The sequence below is a fragment of the Heterocephalus glaber genome, unplaced genomic scaffold (assembly GCF_053883595.1).
Source record: "Heterocephalus glaber isolate CG9 unplaced genomic scaffold, H.glaber_assembly_v1.0 deba00001479, whole genome shotgun sequence".
NCBI classification, from domain to species: domain Eukaryota; kingdom Metazoa; phylum Chordata; class Mammalia; order Rodentia; family Bathyergidae; genus Heterocephalus; species Heterocephalus glaber.
In genome coordinates this window covers 21,893,456-21,913,430 of record NW_028258316.1, presented here as the reverse complement: position 1 = coordinate 21,913,430, position 19,975 = coordinate 21,893,456, and the positions used below count along the sequence as shown (strand labels likewise).

The following is a 19,975-nucleotide window of genomic DNA, read 5'->3' as shown; positions in this document are numbered from 1 at the left end:
AGAGAGAGAGAGAGAGAGAGAGCATTTAGAAACTTCTGTAGCAACTTGATATTGCTGCAGCACCAGTTAGTTCAACACTTTGTCAAACAATGGGGATGTTGTTGTCAAACTGGGTTGCAGAGTTGCGTGTGGGGCAAGTTGCTATGCTAGACGTTCACAGTAGGATTACAGTTTAGTTGGATTCAGGGAGAAAGCTAATAAAGTGGTCCTTTACCCTACAGGGTTTGAGAAGCACTGGTCTAACTAGTGTCTGCTGCCTTCTGGCTCCAGCGATCTGTGTCAAAACAGAGGATCATGATTGTAAAACGCACTTGTTGTATGGGCATTCCATTTGTTGTCTTTATTTCCATCCAGCCATGATTAAAAATGAGTAATGATAGCCATTGTGCAAGTGCTTACAATGTGCTAACCTAGGTATATATGTAAAAAATATCATTTTCCCATACAACAGTGTATGTCTTAGGTGCCATTATTTTTCCCATTTGAGAGTTGAACAAACCAGATCACAAGATCATATTAACTAGCAACTGGTAGTGTGAGGATTACATCCCGCAGTCCAGTGATAGACTCTTGTCATTTGTTATTCTGTTTCTTTTTTTGTTTGTAATTGGAAGGTGTATTTGTTTTCACAGAATAGGTGGAGGTGGGAATGTTACTTGAAGGATAATAGTAGGACTCAAGTTTCAGGGAAATAGTTTGACATCAGAACTTTTCTTTCTTCCTTTCTCCCTCCCTCCCTTGTTCTTTATCTCCATCCTGCTGTCCTTCCTCTGCCTTGGTTCTTGCTCCTGCTGCCTGTTGACAACTTTGGGAAATTGAAACCCAGAAATGGCACTCTGGCTTTATGTAGTACTTTTTATATTAATTGCATCTCATGATCACCATGCTAGTCATCTGAGGCCCAGAGGGAAGACATTGTCCTTTTTAATGGACAGCAAAAGTTACAGAGCTGCTCAGTAAATTACCTAGCTTTTTTGACACCATATGTCCAGCATGCTGCACACAGCAGGGACATAATACGTGTTTGTTGTACTGATTCACATGTCATTCATGGTGAACCACACTGGTGTGACAGCAGGAGCGGAAAGAGACTCCACTCATGGAAACCAGGCTAGAACTAATACTGTTGGTATTGGCCCTCTGAATGTGGCTGGGACACCATCTCTTTTGCTCCTCTTGCCACAGGCTGTCAGCCCTCTATCCCATGTGCCATGAGGGACACCATGGTGGAAAGCTAGCCAGGTGCTCAGCTGCCCTCTGTCTCTAGCAGCATGACCCATTCATTGGCAGATTTCTAGAGGTCCCTGTGGTATTCTGGAACATGGTGCTGTCTGTTGAACCCATGCCTTAACCTCATTGAAAGGAATGTCATAGAGCACTGTTTTTGTATTTAAATTTTTTCTGCTAACAATCTAGTTTCAAATACAAAGATAGAAGTCATTTCATAAAAGGACAAATACTATATGATGTCACTTATATGTAGAATCTAAAAAAGTTGACTTAATGAAACAGAATGGTGGTTGCAGGAGATGGGGAAATTGGGAGATGTTAGTCAAAGAGTACAGATTTTTAGTTATAAAATTAATGTATTCTGTGGCTCCAATGTACAGCATAGGAAGTAATAGGTATTAATTTTAATATGATCATTACATAATGTATATCAGTTCATACATCTTGAATGTATACAATCATTACTTGTTAATTAAATTTTTTTTTGGTACTGGGTATCAAACTCAGGACCTTGCACTTGTGAACCAGTGCAGCACCACTGAGCTAAATCCCCGACCCTTAAATTTTTTTTTCTTTTTTGGTACCGGGGATTGAACTCCTTGTGCTTTCGTAGCAGGCGGTGAAACTACTGAGCTAAATCCCCAGCCCTACCCCTTAACTACTTTTAAAAAACTAGAAGTTACTTTTCCTGGCCAGGAAGGGGAGGAGAGTCACAAGCCCTGCCTAAGCTGAAGATTATGAATAATAGGCTGAATTAAATCTTGACTGTGTCCTAGTTTGCTGGCTGTGGGAAGCTCACACCTTCCCGGAAGCAGTCTCAGGCAGAGGGAACAGGTGATTGGGCTCCTATGTACCGCCCAGCCTAGCTGCAGACGTGCCTTGTCCCCTGTTCTTGCTAATGTGGGAGACTCCTCTCCCAGTGCTGATTTCTTCCTCTTGGCTGCAGGAACTCTTACAGGAGGGGAGGGTTTCTTCCCCGACAGTAAGACTGATAGATGCATCTGTATTCTCTTCCCACACTGTGGGTAGGCCCGTCCTTTTTTGCTGTTTCAGTCGGAATAGTTAAAGATAAAATGGGCTGTTGTGATAGTGTGGCAGTGAGTGCAAGCTAACCGTGGCCCAGCAGAGATCTCACACCTGTTGGGTCTGGAGTAGCAGCTGTGTGTGGGCAGGGGAGGGCTCTGCTGACAGCCTGTCCAGACTGGCGTGGTGTGGTAGGAAGAGCACAGGATTTAGAATCAGATGGTCTTGAGTTCAAAGCCTAGCTGTGCCCTCAGTTTGGACTGGTTTGCTCATTAGCCTTTGTGGGCCTCAGTCGTCTGATACAGGAGATCGTGATAAAGTGCTCAGCGTGGTGTCTGAGCCGCTGCTGTCCATTGTAGCTCTGGGTGTCTCCAGCAGGAATGCTGGTGGAGAATTTCATTCCTATCTCCTTTTTTAAAAAAAATCTCTGTTCCCATGATGTTTTGCAGTTTCCCACTCCCACCTTCTCCTCCGTGCCATGCCCACTCACCTGCCTACAACACACCTTCCAGTGATACTACCCGTTTCAAATTGCTTCTTCACCTGGCACTACCCAGGACAAGGCCATTTATGGGCCAGACCCTAAAGCAGCACCTCATTTCCTTATTTTTTACCTTCTCAAGATAAGTAGTTGCACATGCCTGTAATCCCACACTCGAGAAGCTGAAGCAGGAGGATCACTACAAGTTCGAGGTCAATCTGAGCTACGTAGTGAGTTTAAGCCCAGCCTGAACCACATAGCGAGACCCTGTCTCAAAAAAACCAAAAAATAAAAAAACAAATATTTTGTAAAGTGTTCCCTCCTCACATCCTTTCATAGTTCCTTTTTGAAGTAATAATACATAAATGTGTTAGTACTGAAAACAGTCAGATGCAAAATAGAGTAAGATGTAAAACTTCACTCCATGGTTTATGCTTATTATTCACATTAAGATACCTACACTTCCTGGTTACTTTTAAATGCAATTCTCTGGCCCCTTCTTGTTTCCAGTAATAAATAGCTTTGATCCCTTGGAGGGATAGTTTGATATCCTTTGATATTCTAAGGAGGGTTGAAGTCTAAGATACAAGTCCATAGTCCTGATAGATCCAGCAGAAGGCAGCCAGGCCCTTCCGTGGTGCCTGTAATTTCTCAACCTCAAAATTCGAATGAGGAGGCCAGGTGTGGTGGCACATGTGCCTGTGATCCCAGCACTCAGGAGGCTGAGTCAGGAGGATTGCCACAAGTTTGAGGCCAATTTGGCTACATAGTGAATTCAAGGCTAGCTGGGAATATATAGCAAGACAAAAGACCAAAAAGTTAAAAAAAAAAATTAAAATGAAGAAAGCTAAGTGTATATAATCTACAGTGATATTTACCTGAGAATAAACCATTTTGGTATCTGCTGAGTTTCCTTAAGCCTAAACCAAACCTTGAAATTCTGTGATGCTAGTATTTCACTCAGCTCCTGCTCCCAGCCCAGGGCTTTCTCCTTCATCCTAAAGAAACGTCCTCCTAGGACTCCATTATCCCAAACAACCGCCCCAGTTTGAAATCTGAGACATGGGTCATGGAGTTCTGTGGGGCCACTTCCTTCCTCAGGGTTACAGAAAAGCAATCAGGTTCCCATTCCACTCTGCAGCTTCACAAAAATCAGCTTTCACTCACTGTTTGGGGCAACTTTTTCAAGATTTCACTTCAGAGTGGAGCTCCCACATGCTCTCAGCTCTCTGGTAACGCGCCTACACTGGCCCTCTCCCCTTGGCGTCTGTGCTTCCGACCTCACAGCAGTGCCCCCTCTACTGCTTTCCAACAGGACAACAAGCGGACTCCTTGGGCTCTGCTCTAACCCACTTCCCGATACCCTGGCCCTCAGCTCACCAACAGCAGCTCTGGTTTTATAAGCTCAAAACTACATAAGTAAAGCACAGTAAAATCTGAAGCTGCTCATTACCTAAAATGTCCATCTACATGTGTGGGCTGTTGGGTGAGGCTGTGGAGGTGAGCAAGTGTGTTGTGGAGGTGATTGAGCGTGGCAAATGTGTTGTAGAGGTGAGTGTGGTGTGTAGAGGTGAGTGTGGTGTATGGAGGTGAGTGGGTTTGAGGGAGGAGGTGGGTGTGAAGATGGATGGGAACAGAAACTAAGATGTACTTAGCTTCTTAGGTTGAGGAGAGTTAGGGCAGGGAAGTAGGAACTGGCCCTACTTGGACAGCTGTGCAGCTTTAGAAACTTTTTGAATCATGAGGATGGCTAATACTCCGGAATGTGGGAGATCTGGCAGATGGCAAGAACTCCAGCTCTGAGATGCAATGGGAGAGTTCTTGATACAGGGCTCCAACAGACCAGAGCGCTGAGCAAAGCTACCTGTTTGGCAAGTGAAGAGAGAGATGCCTGGTGCTGCCCAGTTCTGTCCACAGTGGCCATACTCATTCAGCCAACGGAGAGCAGAATTCTGTCACCTTCTTCCCTTATCTTCTCTAATTCCAGCCTTCTGTCATTGTGGTTGCTCCCACTTTACAGGTGGGGAACCATGGTTCAGGAAATACATAATTTATGTGCCAAAGCTCTCAAATGCTGGACCTGGTGTCCTTTCCCCTTACTCTGCAGGCTCCCAACGATCTGCTGTGTTGAGGAGAGGACTGTGACTTTTTTTCTTTTGTGCTTGGTGGTACTGGGGATTGAAGCAAGGGCCTTCACACTGAGGTACATCTCCAGCCCTTTTTATAATTTTTTTTTTTTTTTGGTACCAGGGATTGAACTCGGGACCTTACGCTTGCGAGGCAGGCAGCGGCACCACTGAGCTAAATCCCCGGCCCTGTAATTAATTTTTTGAGACAGAGTCTCACTAAATTGCCCTGACCAGGCTTGAACTTGTGATCTTTCTGCCTCAGCCTCCAAGTGTGCCCTGTTGGGCTCTGGCTTGTAGGCATGTAGAGATGGGCCCTGGAGGGGAGGGGAGGGACTGTGGACCTTCTCAGGGCCTCCAGTCTCTGTTTCCCAGCTTCTCTCTGTCGTGGTGCAGTGAGCTCATGGCTGTCCAGTTTCCACCATATCGGCGCCTGGCTCATCTTAGGCACTCACTTCTCTCCCACTTGTCATCTGCCATGCTCCCAAGTTTTTGTTTTGTTTTGTTCAACCCAGGGTTTTCTCACATAGAAACTGAAAATATCTGTATGGCACACTGCGCTAAACAGAAAAGGTGACTGACCTGGGGGACCTGGCCTCCCAGAGGGCTGAGGGCATCAGTGTCACTGCTACTGCTGTTCCTGTGGAAGCTGTGCTCCTCCTGCCCACTCAGTAGCTTCTGCCTGAGGAGGCCACCATCTTGAATCAGTCTTGTTACGTACCTGGGAACCTCTCCCACAGAAGCCATGAGTTCTCTTCTCCCCGAGTCTTAGAGTTTTGTCTGCTCTGTAGTCTTGGGGGATTGTATTAACCTGCTTTTGTCACTGGGGTTTATGATGTGGTATCTCCAACCTAGCTTTAGGAAGAAATATAAGTGAGAGATTTCTTTATATGCTAGAGCCTGGAAATGCCCTGAGCATGGAAAGGGCTCAAGTATAATTTTTTTTTAACTGTTACTTATGCAGCTCCTACACCAAGGACACTAAATATAAGGGGAGGAAAAGACTGCAAAGCATTTATTTTTGCCTTTTTTGACATCTCACTCACTAGTTTCAAAAGTGAATGGGCAACACAAAGGCTAATCAAGTATAATTTTTTTTCAAGTATGATTTTTAAATGAATGTTGAGTAAATTTTATTTATTTCCCTGCTCCCCAGCACACAAAAAAGTATACTGTCATCCCACCTTTCCCAACACCCAACCAACTTGTATTGTTTAACAGGAATTTTCTCAAGAGATAGGGAGATAGGGGAACCTAAATTTAACAATTTTTAACTTTTGAGACCTTATCTGATTTTTTCTTTTTGGTGTCTTATAATAAGCAACAGCTAACTATTAGTATTGGATATTGCCACCTTAGTATCCTGCAGACCCAGGAAAGAACTCTTAACCCTGCCACAGCTGCGAAAACAGAAACATTAAGAAGGAATGCTGGATGCTGTTGGTCAGTAAGCTGATTGTCACAGATACTGTTCAGAAGGAAAACACAAGCAGGAAGAATGCAGGCCTGAGTGCCAGGTGCCTGCAGTCCTCTTCTACATGAAGTAGGGCAGCTGCACAAGCTGGCCACTTCAGACAGCTTGGCCTCTCCTCTTCATTCTTTTCTTTGCAAGGCCTGCCTGCCGCTCTTGCCTCCAACTCCCTCCATCCCTGGGTTTCTCTGGCTCTGTTCTCTTTGGTTCACTTCTGTGACCGCCTTTCTTCATGACCTCTGGCAAGGCCTTTTATTAATTCTAAAATATGTAAGGTTCTTCAGGGTTCTACCCTAAGCCCTGCCTTCCTCAGCCCCCTCCATTTTCCCTTTTATATATTTAAATTGTTTTAGTTATAGTGAAATATGCATAACACAAAATTTACTATCTTAACCATTGTATGTGTACAGTGCAGTAGTATTAAATACATTCACGTGGTTGTACAGCCAGTCTCTAGAATGCTTCATTTTGCAGAACTGAAACCCTGCCTCCATTAGGTAATTCCCCATTTCCTCCTTCCAGCCCCTGGCAACCACCATTTTGCTTTCTGTTTCTATCACTCATTTGCTGTTGGGAAGTGTTTGACCTAGTTTGGGGCATGTTGACCCTCTGGCCACTAGCAGGGCCCGGTGGTGCTCTTTTTTTTTGTACCAGGGATCAAACTCAGGACCTTGTGCTTGCGAGGCAGGCGGTGGAACCACTGAGCTAAATCCCCAGCCCCCAGTGGCCCTCTTTTAGGAGAGAGAACTGTGAGTAGGATGGACAGAACCCTCTAGCCATGCAGGCTGGACAAAACTCATAAGCAAAGTGAAAGTTGTGAAATTCAAGTGATACAGGTCTTTCTTTAGTGGGGAGGAGGGGACTAGGGATTGAACTCAAGGCCTTTGCAGTGAGCTACACCCCAGCCCTTGTTTTATTTTTAAATTTTGAGACAGGATCTTGCTACATCAATAAGTTGCCCAGGCTGGACTTGAACTTTGATCCTCCTCCTGTCTCAGCCTCCCAGGGTACTGGAATTATAGGTGTACCACCATGCTCAGCTGACATAGTTCTCTTTTGAGAACATCTGCTGAACCCCTTAAAAAATTTGAAATTGTGTGCTATTTTTCTTCTCTGTATTTCAAATTCTTTCGACGTATATACATAATTTTCCTCTCATTTTCTCAGACTTATTTAAGTGTAACTCACCATTTTATATTATCTCGACCTAGAGGAACAGAAACAAGTATCCACTTTGTTTGTAATGGGTTCAGAGGAGGAAGCTGGCCAGTAGTCTTGCTGCCCAAAATAGGGAAAGATGTTATCAAACATTATAAGTAAGGGGATTGTTTTTGTGATCTGGGAGAACCTATTTCTTTTCTAGTTCCAAAACGGGACACAGGAAAACAGCAGGGCAATAACCCAGTACTGTTGTGTGCGTGCAGTCTGCAACATTTTTAAAGTATGGATGGGTGAATCTTTTTTTTTCATTCATTAAGTTTATTGGTACATTTTAGGTATACAATATGATGACGTTAATTATTGGGAGTTTGTACTTTTACATGTTATATCTTGGTTCTTATTTTTTTCCCCATTCCCCTGCTCTCCCTTCACCCCCCCAACTCCTCACTATTTACAAAGACTGTTTCCATTTTTTCCTTTTCTCATATTTATTCGTTTCCCTTCTTTCCTTTACCCTACCCCTCCCACTTCCCCTTCCCCTTTGGACCTTTTCTTCCTATTTCACATTATCAGTTATACATTTTGATCCTTATTTATACTTTCAGTTTCTCACACCAGAGAAACTATTCGGTATTTGCACATGTGTGTCCTATTTATTTCACTTAAGAGGATGGGCTCAATATGCATCCATTTAGCTACAAATGTCTCTAATTTCTCATTCTTTATGGCTGAGTAATGGATGGGTAAATCTTAAAAGGAACCAAAGACATCTGACTCTGAGTTTTCAATGTTTCATCTTCCTGTTCCAAAGATATCTGACTCTGAGTTTTCAGTGTTTCATCTTCCTGTTTTTTAATCCCCCCGCCATGTCTGTTGTTGGGTTAGGATAGTCCTTTTTAGAACTCCTTCTTAGACCTCCTGAATCGAGGCTTTGCTTTCAGATAGATGCCTGCAGAAGAGGGAGTGTGTAGAAGTCATTTAATGCTGCCCCTTGGCCTCCTACCACTGTGTGAGTAGAGGAGCTTGAGGCCAGAGAAGCAGTCACACATATGACACCCCCTATGCTTCCCCCTACCAGGTGCCAGCAGACGTGGAGAAGTGTCAGGATCGCGTGGAGTGTTTCAATGCCGATCTGAAGGCCGACATGGAGAGGTGGCAGAACAACAAGCGGCAAGACTTCCGGCAGCTGCTCATGGGCTTGGCTGACAAGAACATCCAGTATTATGAGAAGGTAAGGAGCTGGCCCAACAGGACTCTAGTTTAATAGCCAGAGCCTTTCTTGAGGGCCTGCCCAAATGCAAAGGCAGGGATCCTGCTCATCTCTTCTCCTTCCTTATTTTGTCTGCTTGGTTTCAGCTCCCCTACATGCCCTTGCCCAGCTGTGCTGACTGTGGCACTGTATCTGAGCAGAGGCCCTGAGTACCCACACGGTTTTCCCTTGAACCCACTGGTGCTCGAAGCAGCAGCTTCATCTTCTGTGCCCTTTAGTCCTGCAGGTGGCCTGAGTCAGTCGGACCTTCCGGATGTGGGTGCTGCCAGCTAGTTAATGGAGGCTTGGGGGTCATTTTATGCTGCTTTGTGAGTCTTCACTCTTGCTGTGCCCTGGACCCCTTTGGTCATCTGGTGAAGCTGATACCCCTTGTCTTTAAAATACTGTTTGCTTTCAGGGGCTGGGAGTGTAGTTAGTAGTAGAGAGCTTGGCTAGCATGTGCAAAGCCCTGGGTTCACTCCCCCATACCACAGAGAACAACAAACTAGTTTGTTTTGTTTTTCAGTACTTGGGCTCCAGCCCAGGGGTGCTTAGCCCTTTTTATTTTTTATTTGGAGACAAGCCTCACTAAGCTGTCCAGGCTGGCCTCAGACTTGCCATCCCTAGGCACCTGAATAACTGGGATCACAGGCAGGTGCCATTGTGCCCAGCTCTTAGTTTTTTAAAAACAGACTTCAAAATACTGGTTTAAATATCTAAAGTAAAGGTATGTAGGGTTACAGAGGAAAACAGCTTTATTGAAAAACGTTTTATTCCTGGATCCCCTTAATCTATAGACCTCAGGTTAAGCAGCACCCCCACCCCCACCCCCGGCCACGCTGTCCATCAAGCTATAGCCCTAATCTCCTTAAGGTTTGCCCTTCATATATCTAGTTCTAGGTCATTTATGCTGATAAATCTTGCTATTCCTTAAAAGCCTAAAATTCTAAAGAATGGGCTAATCACAGTTCAACAAGTTATAAACTTGAAATCAAACTGTTAGGAAGACAAAGCCTCCCAGCCTATGGGCAGGTAGTAACCTGGCTCCTCACAGCAGAATCCTAGAAACAGGCCCCATCTCAAGCTAGAGAATCCATCTATTGTGGAGGCTTTGCTGGCTCAGGTTGCCCCTTAGAGGCCAAGTGTCTGCGTCTTTTCCAGCTCACCAGGAGGATGGTTAGGGAAACAGTCCTGGAGTGGCCCATACTTTGTCAGCTGTCTGGGAGGGTTGCTTACAGCAGAAGGAGGTGAGTGCACCTTTCCCTGCTCCCATTTCTGTGAAACCCTTGTGGTGATCCTGGGCCAGTGCTGGACTGGAGGATTTGCATATGTCATTAAATTTACCCTTCACATCACACTGTTTAGGGCTTAGTATTCTCGACTTAAAGTTGAAGAAACTGTAACTCAGCAAGGTTTAAAAACTCTGTCAAGGGGACACAGCCCATGAGTGAATGAAGTAGGATTGCACAGCTAATAGGCCCACAAGTCTGGGTGGTTCCCACCCACTTTCATCTAGGGAACAGGGGCATGTGACTTCCAGAACAGCCCTGGCTGCCCAAAGGTGAGAAGATCATTCCATATGAGATGGGACCTCCTTTCTCTTCTGACTGTGCCGTCAGCCAAGGTGCCATCTGTCCTTCTGTTTCTTCTGCTGTAAGATGGGAGTGATCCTTCTCCACTGAATCCATTTCCACAGAAAAAGAAGCATACCTCCAGGTTGTGAAGGAACCTACTAAATGGAACACTACAAAGGCTTGAAAGTGAAGAAACAACAACCCATAGCTGTAAAGATAATTGAAATAATGCATGTGTGTACCTAGATCATACCTAGCACATAGTAGGCACCCCATAAGTGTTACTTCCTTCCTTGACCCTCTCATTTTCCCTTCATTATTTAACAGCCTTTCCATTACTCCAAAACCAACCAGATCCAGTGTCTTCATCACTCCTCCTGGAGATGAATCCCAGCATCTCTATAGCCCCGGCCTCAGGACTCAACTCCAGGGTTTATGTCTGTGTTTTCCCATTATTCCACAAACAGGGTCACTGTCTTGGGGCCTGGCCTTGGCTCCTACATGATATTTGGGAAGTGCTTTTTATGTACTTGCCGTGTGCAAGGAACTGGGTGGACAAAGTTGGTAATACAGATAGCAGAACCTCTGCCCTTAAGGCACCCTTCAGTCCAGTGGAAGTTATGTGTTCATGAAAGAATCCCACAGCTAAGAGAGAAACATGGTAAAGCAAAAGAAAAAGGAAACTGGGAGAAAATACAAGAGGGCATAATTCAGACTAGGACAGGAAAGGCCAAATTGTGGAAATAACATTTACTCTGAGCCATAGAGAAAAAGACTTGCAGAATATGTTTTCCAATCAAAGGGAATAACATATTAAAGGCCCCCGAGATAGAAAAGAGCTTGGAGACCAAACACTTGGGGAACAAAAAGGAAGCTGATATGGCCTCAGTTCCTCGTGCTGATAGAGAAAGATCCTTCCAGATCTGAAGTGATGACCTAGAGAAAGAGTAGGACCACACTCTGAGTCCCTTGCTGGAAGCAAGCTCCTTGAGGCTCCTCAGCCCTGTTTTTATGGGACAAGCTTCTGTGCCTGGTTTCTTCTCTAACCTCAGAGTCATCAAGAAAGGAAACGGAGGAACTTTTGTCACCATCCCTCCTTCCTGTGTGACCTGAGGATGCCGCTCTCTCCACCGCCTCAGAACTCATTCCTGGGTGACTCAGTACTGAGTCCTTCTCACCCCTGGGCTGCTCCTAAGATAGGCCTAGTGCAGTGGACCTCTCCTTCCCTTAATGCAAGAGGCTGCTCTGAGGGAGGATCCTTTCTACTAAATAGGCTGCTCTGAGAGGGCAGTGCCTGAGTTGGGCAGGTTCTTGGCCTGTCCCAAGGATCTAGAATGAAAAGGGACTGTGTGGTGGACACAGCCTCAATTTGCTCTGTGCCTTAGGTGCTGTGGGTCTTGGGCTAGTTATTTAACCTGAGTTTTCATTTTCCTCATCTGAAAAGGTGTGTATAATAAATAATAATAGGGCCAGGGATTTAGCTCAGTGGTTCTGCTGCCTGCCTCGAAAGTGCAAAGTCCCGAGTTCGATCCCTGGTACCAAAAAATAAATAAACAAACAAACAAATAAATAATGCTTCCTCCTCATAGAGTGATAATTAATGTAAAATACCCAGCGGTTTCAGATGTAATGAAACTCAGTTGTTTGTGTTTCCTTCCCCTGTTCTCCTTTTTGGGAGATCCAGTCATGGCCCAAACAAGCCAATCTGAAGTTGGTGAGGAAGAGCAGGTTTTCCACCTCCTCTTACTCAGGTGGCTGGCCCATTCCAGGTGCTTGTCATGGTTACATTCTTTTGCAGGCCCTACCCACACCTGGAGCAGGGCCTCATCAAGGGCATCCTGTCTGGTCTCTATTTTGCTTTTTCAAGGGAAAGATTTTTCTTACAGTGAATCCATGTCTCCTCACTGGGTATGAGCTTCCTCTACTGTGAGTGTATGTAAGTCTTGTAGGGACACTGCTGTCTTTCATAAGGATGGGAGTAACACATTCCAAACAAACACCTGTTACCTCCCCTGTTGATGATAGCTATGGATAATACATGTAGGCATCATTAGACAAAGGTGACCAAGCAGGATTGACAATGAATGGGTAGACCAGAGCAGTTGGATGAAACTGACCCTGAAATCTGAAACTCGATGCTAATTCTGGGCGCATGTTTTCGTTTCAGTGCCTCATGGCGTGGGAGTCGATTATTCCACTGTTGCAGGAGAAACAAGAGGCCAAGTAGGCTCCTTCTTGGGACAGAGACTCTTCTACCTGCACGGGCCATGGCTCTCTGTACCGTAATGTCCCTGCAGTGCCAGAGAGGAGGCACTGGGAATAGAAGCACCTCTCCTTTGTGTACTTTCTCCCTCCCTGCACCCCACAGTCATTTTCAATTAGTATTTATTCCTCAGTGGAGTCTGTGAGGCTATAATCATCTCTCAGAAAAAGAAGCATACCTCCGGGTTGTGAAGGAACCTACTAAATGGAACACTATGAAGGCTTGAAAGTGCGGAACACAACAACCCACAGCTGACATGTGACATCTCATGAGAGTTTCCTCTTTGGAGATAGCCACATTGCCTGTTGTGGGAGAGAATGCAGATCCTGCTTTTCAAGGACATGAAGGAGTCGAAGAGACACCCTGTGGCTTGCTGTGGTGACCCAGCAACCCTGCACTTGATCCTGTGGGCCTTGGCTTGGCCCAGCCTAGAGGGAGGTGTTAGGACCTCCACAGAAAGTCCTTAATATACAGTGGCCTGTAGCTGTGAGTGTGGCCTGCTGCCTGCTTGTGACAGGTGACATGTGTTTTATTGTTTCAGGTTCATGTGGAGCCATTGAAATCAGTGTCTAGATGCACCTATGCTTGAGCGAGCAAGCCAGTGTCCTTGTCCCTATGTGATGCCTTGGGAAGCTGAGGGGAGTGCTCCTCCACCGTGTTTCTGATACCAGAATGCAACAGATTAGCAACTTTTTGTGGAAAATGAAAAAAGGTGCATTTTTTCTCTGTAAAGGTCTTTAGTGTTTTTCTTTTGGTTTGTTAATTGTTGATACAGTCAAGATTAGATGTGTTAGGAAATACCTGTTGTTTTGCAGTCGGAGTAGCTCCCCTGTTGTTGTTGAGATCAATGGGCATATACTAAGCCTCACTTTCAATGTCTGCTTTGTGCAATTTGCCTTTACCTCACCAAAAACACTTAGCTGAATACTTCCCACCATGTCCATGAGATGTTTGGGCAGCTTTTTGGTGAGAGGGCTAGTATGTTGCATCCTTATGACCCAGTCAAAATTTGTAAACAATGTGAATGTTCTACATAAAGTGCTTTAACCCTCAACATTTCCTGATCAAGAAGAAAAGTCAGGACTGCAGGGACCTCGAGGTGACAAGGGTAACAGTGAACTCTTTGCTTCTAGCTAAGCTAAAATTTCAATTTGTAGCCAAATTCCTAGGGGCTGCTGGCTGTGTTTAAAATCTTCATTCCAAACTATTACCAGGTTTACTTTTTAAATCACCATAAAACTAATAGTCATAAAGAATCTATCTTCCACTTTTTTTTCCTCCTGAAAAGAAGTGGCAGATGTCATATTTGTGTTCTTTGGTGACTCTTCCCAATAGAACTGTAAATCTAGCATCAATAAGCAGTAGTTATTTCTGGTTTTTATTGTTGTTGTTGTTGTTGTTGTTTTGTTTTGTTTTGATACACGGTCTCACCAAGTAGTCCAGGCTGGCCTTGAACTCACTATGTAGCCCAGGCTGGCCTTAAACTTACAGTGATCCTCATGCCTCAGCCCCCCAAGTGCTGGGATCACAGGCATGCGCCACCACATCTGGTTTATTTTTGTCTTTTAAATGAAGCAGTTAAAACATTGCTGCATGTGCGAGTTAAGTTGCAAATACCAGTCACTGAGCAGCATGTTGTAGTTGCTTCATTCTACTCTAACAGCAGAGTTGACCTTGTGTCAGCCACAACAGGGACACTATTGGAACTGCAGTGAGACAGCATAGAACAGTTTGGTTCTATTTGATTATGTTAGAGTCACAGAAATGATAATTTTTATATCATTTGGTACTTGCTGTTACTGTTATACCCCATCTGTGCCATTCTAAAATCCTTTGATGTGAATTTTCAGCTTGGTACAAATAGAAATGATTCACTGAAGCAGAAGGGTAAGAACACTCATCTACCCCATCTCCAGTGACTCAGCGTTTCATTCTACCTCTAAACCATGTGTTGGTGTGGGGATGGGTGTCCAGGTCCAGCCTGACGGTGTGTTGGTAAAATTGGGGTTTGTATCTAGTATCTGCCAGAAGATATTTGGCAGAAGACACAAGACAGCCCCAGTGATGAATGTTATTTTTGGAACATGGAAGCTTTTATCTTGTGGATTGTGTGCTTTAAGAAGGTTGTCCAGTATAATGAATGCTTGGAAAGAACTGAGGAAGGAGTTACAGGAAAACTAGAACAGGGTGACCTGCTGGTTGCTAAAGCCCAGTCTTTCCTGGGCAGTGGTAGTTGGGAAAGAAACAAACAGTCCTTTAAAAACAGCGTGGCTCCTCACTGGGAAATGTGAGGAGGCGAGGCCATCAGGGTCCACAGTCATTTTCTCTCATGGGATGCAGAGTGCTGATTCTGAAGGGACTCAGGCACTTCGAGATTTTTATCTCCATCTGTTTGTTTGGTCCCCATGTAGTGTTCCTGTGCTTTGAGACACCAGGAAGAGCTGAAGCAATGCAGACTTCTGTCCTCTAGGCAGAACCAAGAAAACTCATGTATGTTAATGACTTCCTTGGAGAAACGGCCTTTCCCAAGAAGGGACTCTCATCCCTGTCCTTAGGCTGGCATCTGATAGGCTGAGGAGGCTGGCCTAGAAGGGCGGGGACAGTAGGCAGTGACAGAGGCTCCCCAGCCCTCCTCACTCACGTGCCACAGAGATTCTTCAGCCCCAAGTGTTTGCCTTTTAATCTTGATTGGGTGCAAAGGACAGTCCCTCTGTGACGAGTGACTCAGAGACTTCTGTGCCAAGGATGGCCTTGGAGAGGTTTTATCACTGTATCCTCAAGTCCCCACAGCTCACTGGCTCCTCTCTTCTGTCTATTTCCATAAGATTTTTTACTCAAGGGCATACTTTACCTCAAGCAGAGTGATATAGACAGTTTTTGAGGTTTGAGAACATGGAATGGAAAGTTGTCCCTTGCAGCTGACTGGGTCCTGAGAAGGGAAAGGTGTCCTTCACCTAGATTAAAAATCTGGAAAACAGAAGAGTGAATTCCTAGAAACTGAGCAAATTTTAGAGATGCAAATGATGTTAAGGAGGGAGCAGTTGTGATTTGCAGCAGGTGTGTCACAGCACTCCCTCTCGGGGCAGGGAGCTGCAAGAAGAGTCCAGGTGACCCTGCTGAAGGCAAGAAACCACTGCTCCAACACGAGGGAGCTCATTCCTCAGCCTGGTTTGGGGTTGGGTTTCATCCTTCCATAAGGGTTAATAATGCTTGGTGATGAAATGAAGGTGATTAGAGAGATCACGCTGCTCTGCAACTCACCCAACACCTTTCTGTGGCTCAATTAATAAAAGGCAGCGTGAAGCTGGGGATCATGGTGAATGTAAGATAAGTGTTTCATGCCAGATTTCAGCCCACAGAGTGTGTTCTAGATGTTAGTGGAACAGGTTTTCTCAGTGGCCACTCCACATGAGGAAACCCCTCATAGCTTGTGTGGCTGCCTGTGGTGAGGGAACAACTGGAAGTCTGTTTTCAGAGGTGGGCATAGTGGCCATATGGCAGCGGCAAGTGAAGCTTCTGTCTTGGGATGGTAGCCCAAGGAACACCCAGCTTGTATGACTTGATCCTGCCATTGGCAGCATTTCATTTCAGCCACAGGCAGCTGTCTCGGTTGTGATGAGGTTCCCTGGAGTGTGGGAGAGTCTTTTGCTACCCTTTATCCTGGGTTGCTGAGAGAGGAGGAATGCAAGATCCTCCAAAACAACCATCAAGACCATGTTGGGTCTTAGGGTGGTTAGAATTGGGCTCCGCTCTGGCTAGATGGCGTTACTGGGGATTCCTCCTAGGCCAGCTGCTTATGGTCAGGACAAGACACATCCATCCAGACACCTACTTGAAGGACCTGTGGAAACAGAGAAAGCTAATTATATGACTGGGGTAGCACTGTTTTGGCTATTGTCATTTACAGGGTTATGTTGGCAATTTGGGTGTGCCTTCTACACTTTTCAAAAGTCGCCAGGATGGCAAGAGATTGGGTACACTCTTTCACTGCTTGTGTTTTGCTGCTTATACTCACATGGCAGGTGGCACTTCTCAGTACATTTAAGGTAAATATCCTCTCCTAGGCCAAACTTACAGATGGAGCTGGGTGTGTTGAAGTTCTTCCTCTTCCTCCTCCTCCTCCTTCTCCTCCTTCTCTTCTTCTTCTTCTTGTTCTTGTTGTTGTTCTTGTTGTTCTTCTTCTTTTTTTCTTCTTCCATCTTCCTCTTCCTCTCTCTCTCTTTCTCTCTCTCTCTCTCTCTCTCTCTCTCTCTCTCTCTCTCTCTCTCTCAGTACTGGGGATTGGTTTTTTTCTTTTCTTTTCTTTTCTTTTTTTTTGAGACAGGGTTTCACTATGTAGTTCAGGTCGTCTTTGAACTTCCTAAGTAGTTCAGCTTGGCCTCAAACTCACGGCATCCTCCTGTCTTAGTATCTTTAGTGCTGAGATTACAGGCATGCTGGTTTAGTACTGGGGAATGAACCCAGGGCCTTGTGTATGCTAGTCAGCCCCTCAACCACCAAGCTGCATCCCCAGCACCCTCTCCTTTTTTTTTTTTTTAAGTTTTATTTTGAGACAGGGTCTCCCTAAGTTGTCCAGGCTGGACTTAAACTTGTGATTCTCCCCCTCTCCCTCCACCTCCCAGGTAGCTGGGATTACAGGCGAGTTCCACTATACCTGGTATCTCTTGTTTTCAATTCAGTGAATAATCCAGGAATCCAGTTACTCACTAACCCATTCTTTTATTTTAAGGATGTCAGTTCTCCCCAAAGTTGCACATATCAGGGAGAGTGGAGGGACTGTCTGCGTTTAAAAAGGCCAGGCTGGGGCCTGTTCCCTCTTACGTATTTGAAATGCATCCTGTTCAGCCTTTCTATGTGGCAGAAAAATATGTTATCCAGGTAGTTTTTACTAGTCTGTAAATAAGTGCTATGAAAAATAACTTTAAAAAACAATACGATGTTTGTCTCATATAAATACTCTGTGTATTTAGCACTTGAAAATCAATTCCAGAATTTTAAAAAAATACCACAGACTGTTAAAAGCCTAACTATACTTTTTGAGAAATTTTAAATATCTAATTATAATAATATGCCTTATTCTTCAACTAGTGTTTTTAAAATTCTGGGTAGAGTTTTAGAAATCAGTCGTTCCATTGAAATTTAGAGACCTAACATAGTCAGTCCGTGATCTTCTTAAAAAAAGAAGACAGAAAGAGAGTCATGATTAGGGTGGCCTTTTTGGGAGAGAGAACTAAGTATTGCCATTGCCAAATGATATTTTTAATAATGTAAGGAAACAGGGAGCACAAACCTTTCATTGTTTTAAAGTGTGAAAGATTAATTTAGTGCCTTTTGGCATACTTTTGATTACAGACCTACGGAATCAGCATTGACAAATCATAGTGAAAAGAACTCTGTAGGTTATGATAGCATTAAAGGTTTACCCGATTTTGACTGTGGGGACCTGAGAGCACCATGTTTTGGATAGAAATTCTCCACAGGCTGAAATGCTGAAAACATAAAATATTACAGAAACTCACATAGTACAGTCCATTTTAGCAGAGCTCTTAGTTAAAATCAGTGGTGAAGAATATGTGCCTATCCCAGGAGTACTGCCTGGCCACCAGGTAAATCTAGGCTCTCAGCTAGTCAGGTCAGAGCAGCCAGCACCTGTCCACACCCCTGCTGGACGGACTTGTTCACAGTCGTAGAGCAGCCCTTGGCTTAGAAATGATACTGGAAGGAGCAAAGCAGAATCGCTCTTTCCTCAGTGTGGTAATGGGGAGAGGGGAAGTAGATGGCAGACCAAAATGTGAATTGGTTCAGTAAAGCAATGGCTATGCCAGCCAGGCCTTCATCAGATAACAACCCAGCATTTCTCAGCAGTCAGCACCTTTCACCTGGACACCCCTGAGGTTCAGTCCTGTCCCATGGAGTCCCTGGTCCTTGTATTTCTGTCTGCCTGTGCCCCCATCTCTGTGAGTCAGGACTACATGAGGTGACCAACGTCAGATACACTCCCGTGACACAAACTGCCAGCAAACTTTCTAAACTTGTATTTTAACTGTTTAAGAGATTAAAACTTTTGCTTAGAACATGTCCACATTATGGACTATGGTTCTTATTTTTAGAAATCATTCTTTATGTTCAAAAATTGAAAAGAAAAAACCTTTCTGGGGTATTGGTAAAGTCCTCCATGTAAGTGTGTTACAGTTTCTCCATGCTGCCATTAAGCCAAAACAAAAGCTGTGAAAATAAAAAGTGCTTGAGAGAGTGTGTGTTCAGAAAGTGGTTTATTTACAGATTGAAGTCTTTATTTCATGAAGCTACCAAATGTTAAAAGAATGTCACCTCCTTTTCTTTGTTATGGAACCCAGAGATTATAAAATTAAAGAAAAAGGTTTTTGTTGAATTTTTGATGCCAGCACACAGTTTTTGTCCACTTTTTTTTCATGTCTGTGTATAGAAAATTCTGTTTACTATGGGATTAGTATTACATTTTGAGGTAAACAAAGAATTTGTACTGCTTGATAAACTATTAGCTTGTAAATTTAAAAACAGTTTCTTTACCTCAATTAACTTAAAATAATGGACCAATAAACTGATAAAAGATGCTTTCTTTACCTTGAGTCATGTTCTCATTTGTACCTGCCTGTAGGATAGGAAAACATGGGTGTCTCTTTTTCCTTATTTTCTCTGAAAAGGTAGCAGTTTGCTTCCAAGAGTCAGGATATTCAGAGCAACAGGGGAAAAAAATGTATGTATATAACTTAGCTATATGTGTAATTTATCTTTTTTTTTTTGGTACCAGGGATTGAACTCGGGTCCTTGTGCTTGCAAGGCAGGCGATGGAACCACTGGGCTAAATCCCCGGCTGTATGTGTAATTTATAATTTAACTCTTTATTCTCCTTCCTTTCTTTATATATCCAACCTCAGTTTACCTTCTCCTACATTTTACAGATTGACCCTAATTTGGGGAGATGAAGAAGCTACCTATATAATTACTGCCACGATTGGCAGACTGATTGACAGCCAGTTCAGGTGTCACATAAGAGATTTTATTTTCCTCTGTACCATCCCGCAGTGAAGCACATACTCTGGTTCAGGGCCTGTCACTTCCTGATTTTTTTTTTTTTTTACTGCTAGGGCTATTTTTGAAAAATTTGTAAGAAAAGAATAAATCTGTGATTTATTAAAGTGTAAGAATGTACAGATATTCCTTGTTTAATGACTGACCTGTTTTGTTTGTTTTTTTGGTACCAGGAATCCAACTCGGGTCCTTACACTTGCAAGGCAGGTGGCAGAACCACTGACCCAAATCCCCGGCCCACGACTGACCTGTTTAATGACTATTTGGACTTAGGACTGAGGGGTGCTGTTTGGATTTATTAACTGTCTTTTTTTCGGTACAGTTCT

The 19,975-nt window shown here is 44.2% G+C and overlaps 1 protein-coding gene and 1 non-coding gene across 7 annotated transcripts in view; one reads left to right on the top strand and one right to left on the bottom strand.

Moving 5' to 3' along the window:
• Positions 1-19,171, top strand: part of Snx30 (sorting nexin family member 30) — a 115,688-nt gene extending 96,517 nt beyond the window's left edge. For 3 of the 6 annotated variants that reach the window (XM_087183347.1, XM_087183346.1, XM_087183345.1), the window contains 3 exons: positions 8,571-8,723; positions 9,903-9,988; positions 12,483-19,171. In XM_087183347.1, coding sequence (XP_087039473.1) covers positions 8,571-8,723; positions 9,903-9,988; positions 12,483-12,723 — 480 coding nt within the window. In that variant the 3' untranslated portion in view covers positions 12,724-19,171. The remainder of the gene's footprint in view (positions 1-8,570; positions 8,724-9,902; positions 9,989-12,482) is intronic. The other 3 variants (XR_015439878.1, XM_021262234.2, XM_004849563.3) reach the window with 3 other exon arrangements.
• On the bottom strand, positions 5,808-5,939 carry LOC147826120 (small nucleolar RNA SNORA13). The gene has a single exon (XR_015439906.1). It is a non-coding gene; the product is annotated as a small nucleolar RNA SNORA13 (small nucleolar RNA).
• Positions 19,172-19,975: the final 804 nt, after the last annotated feature.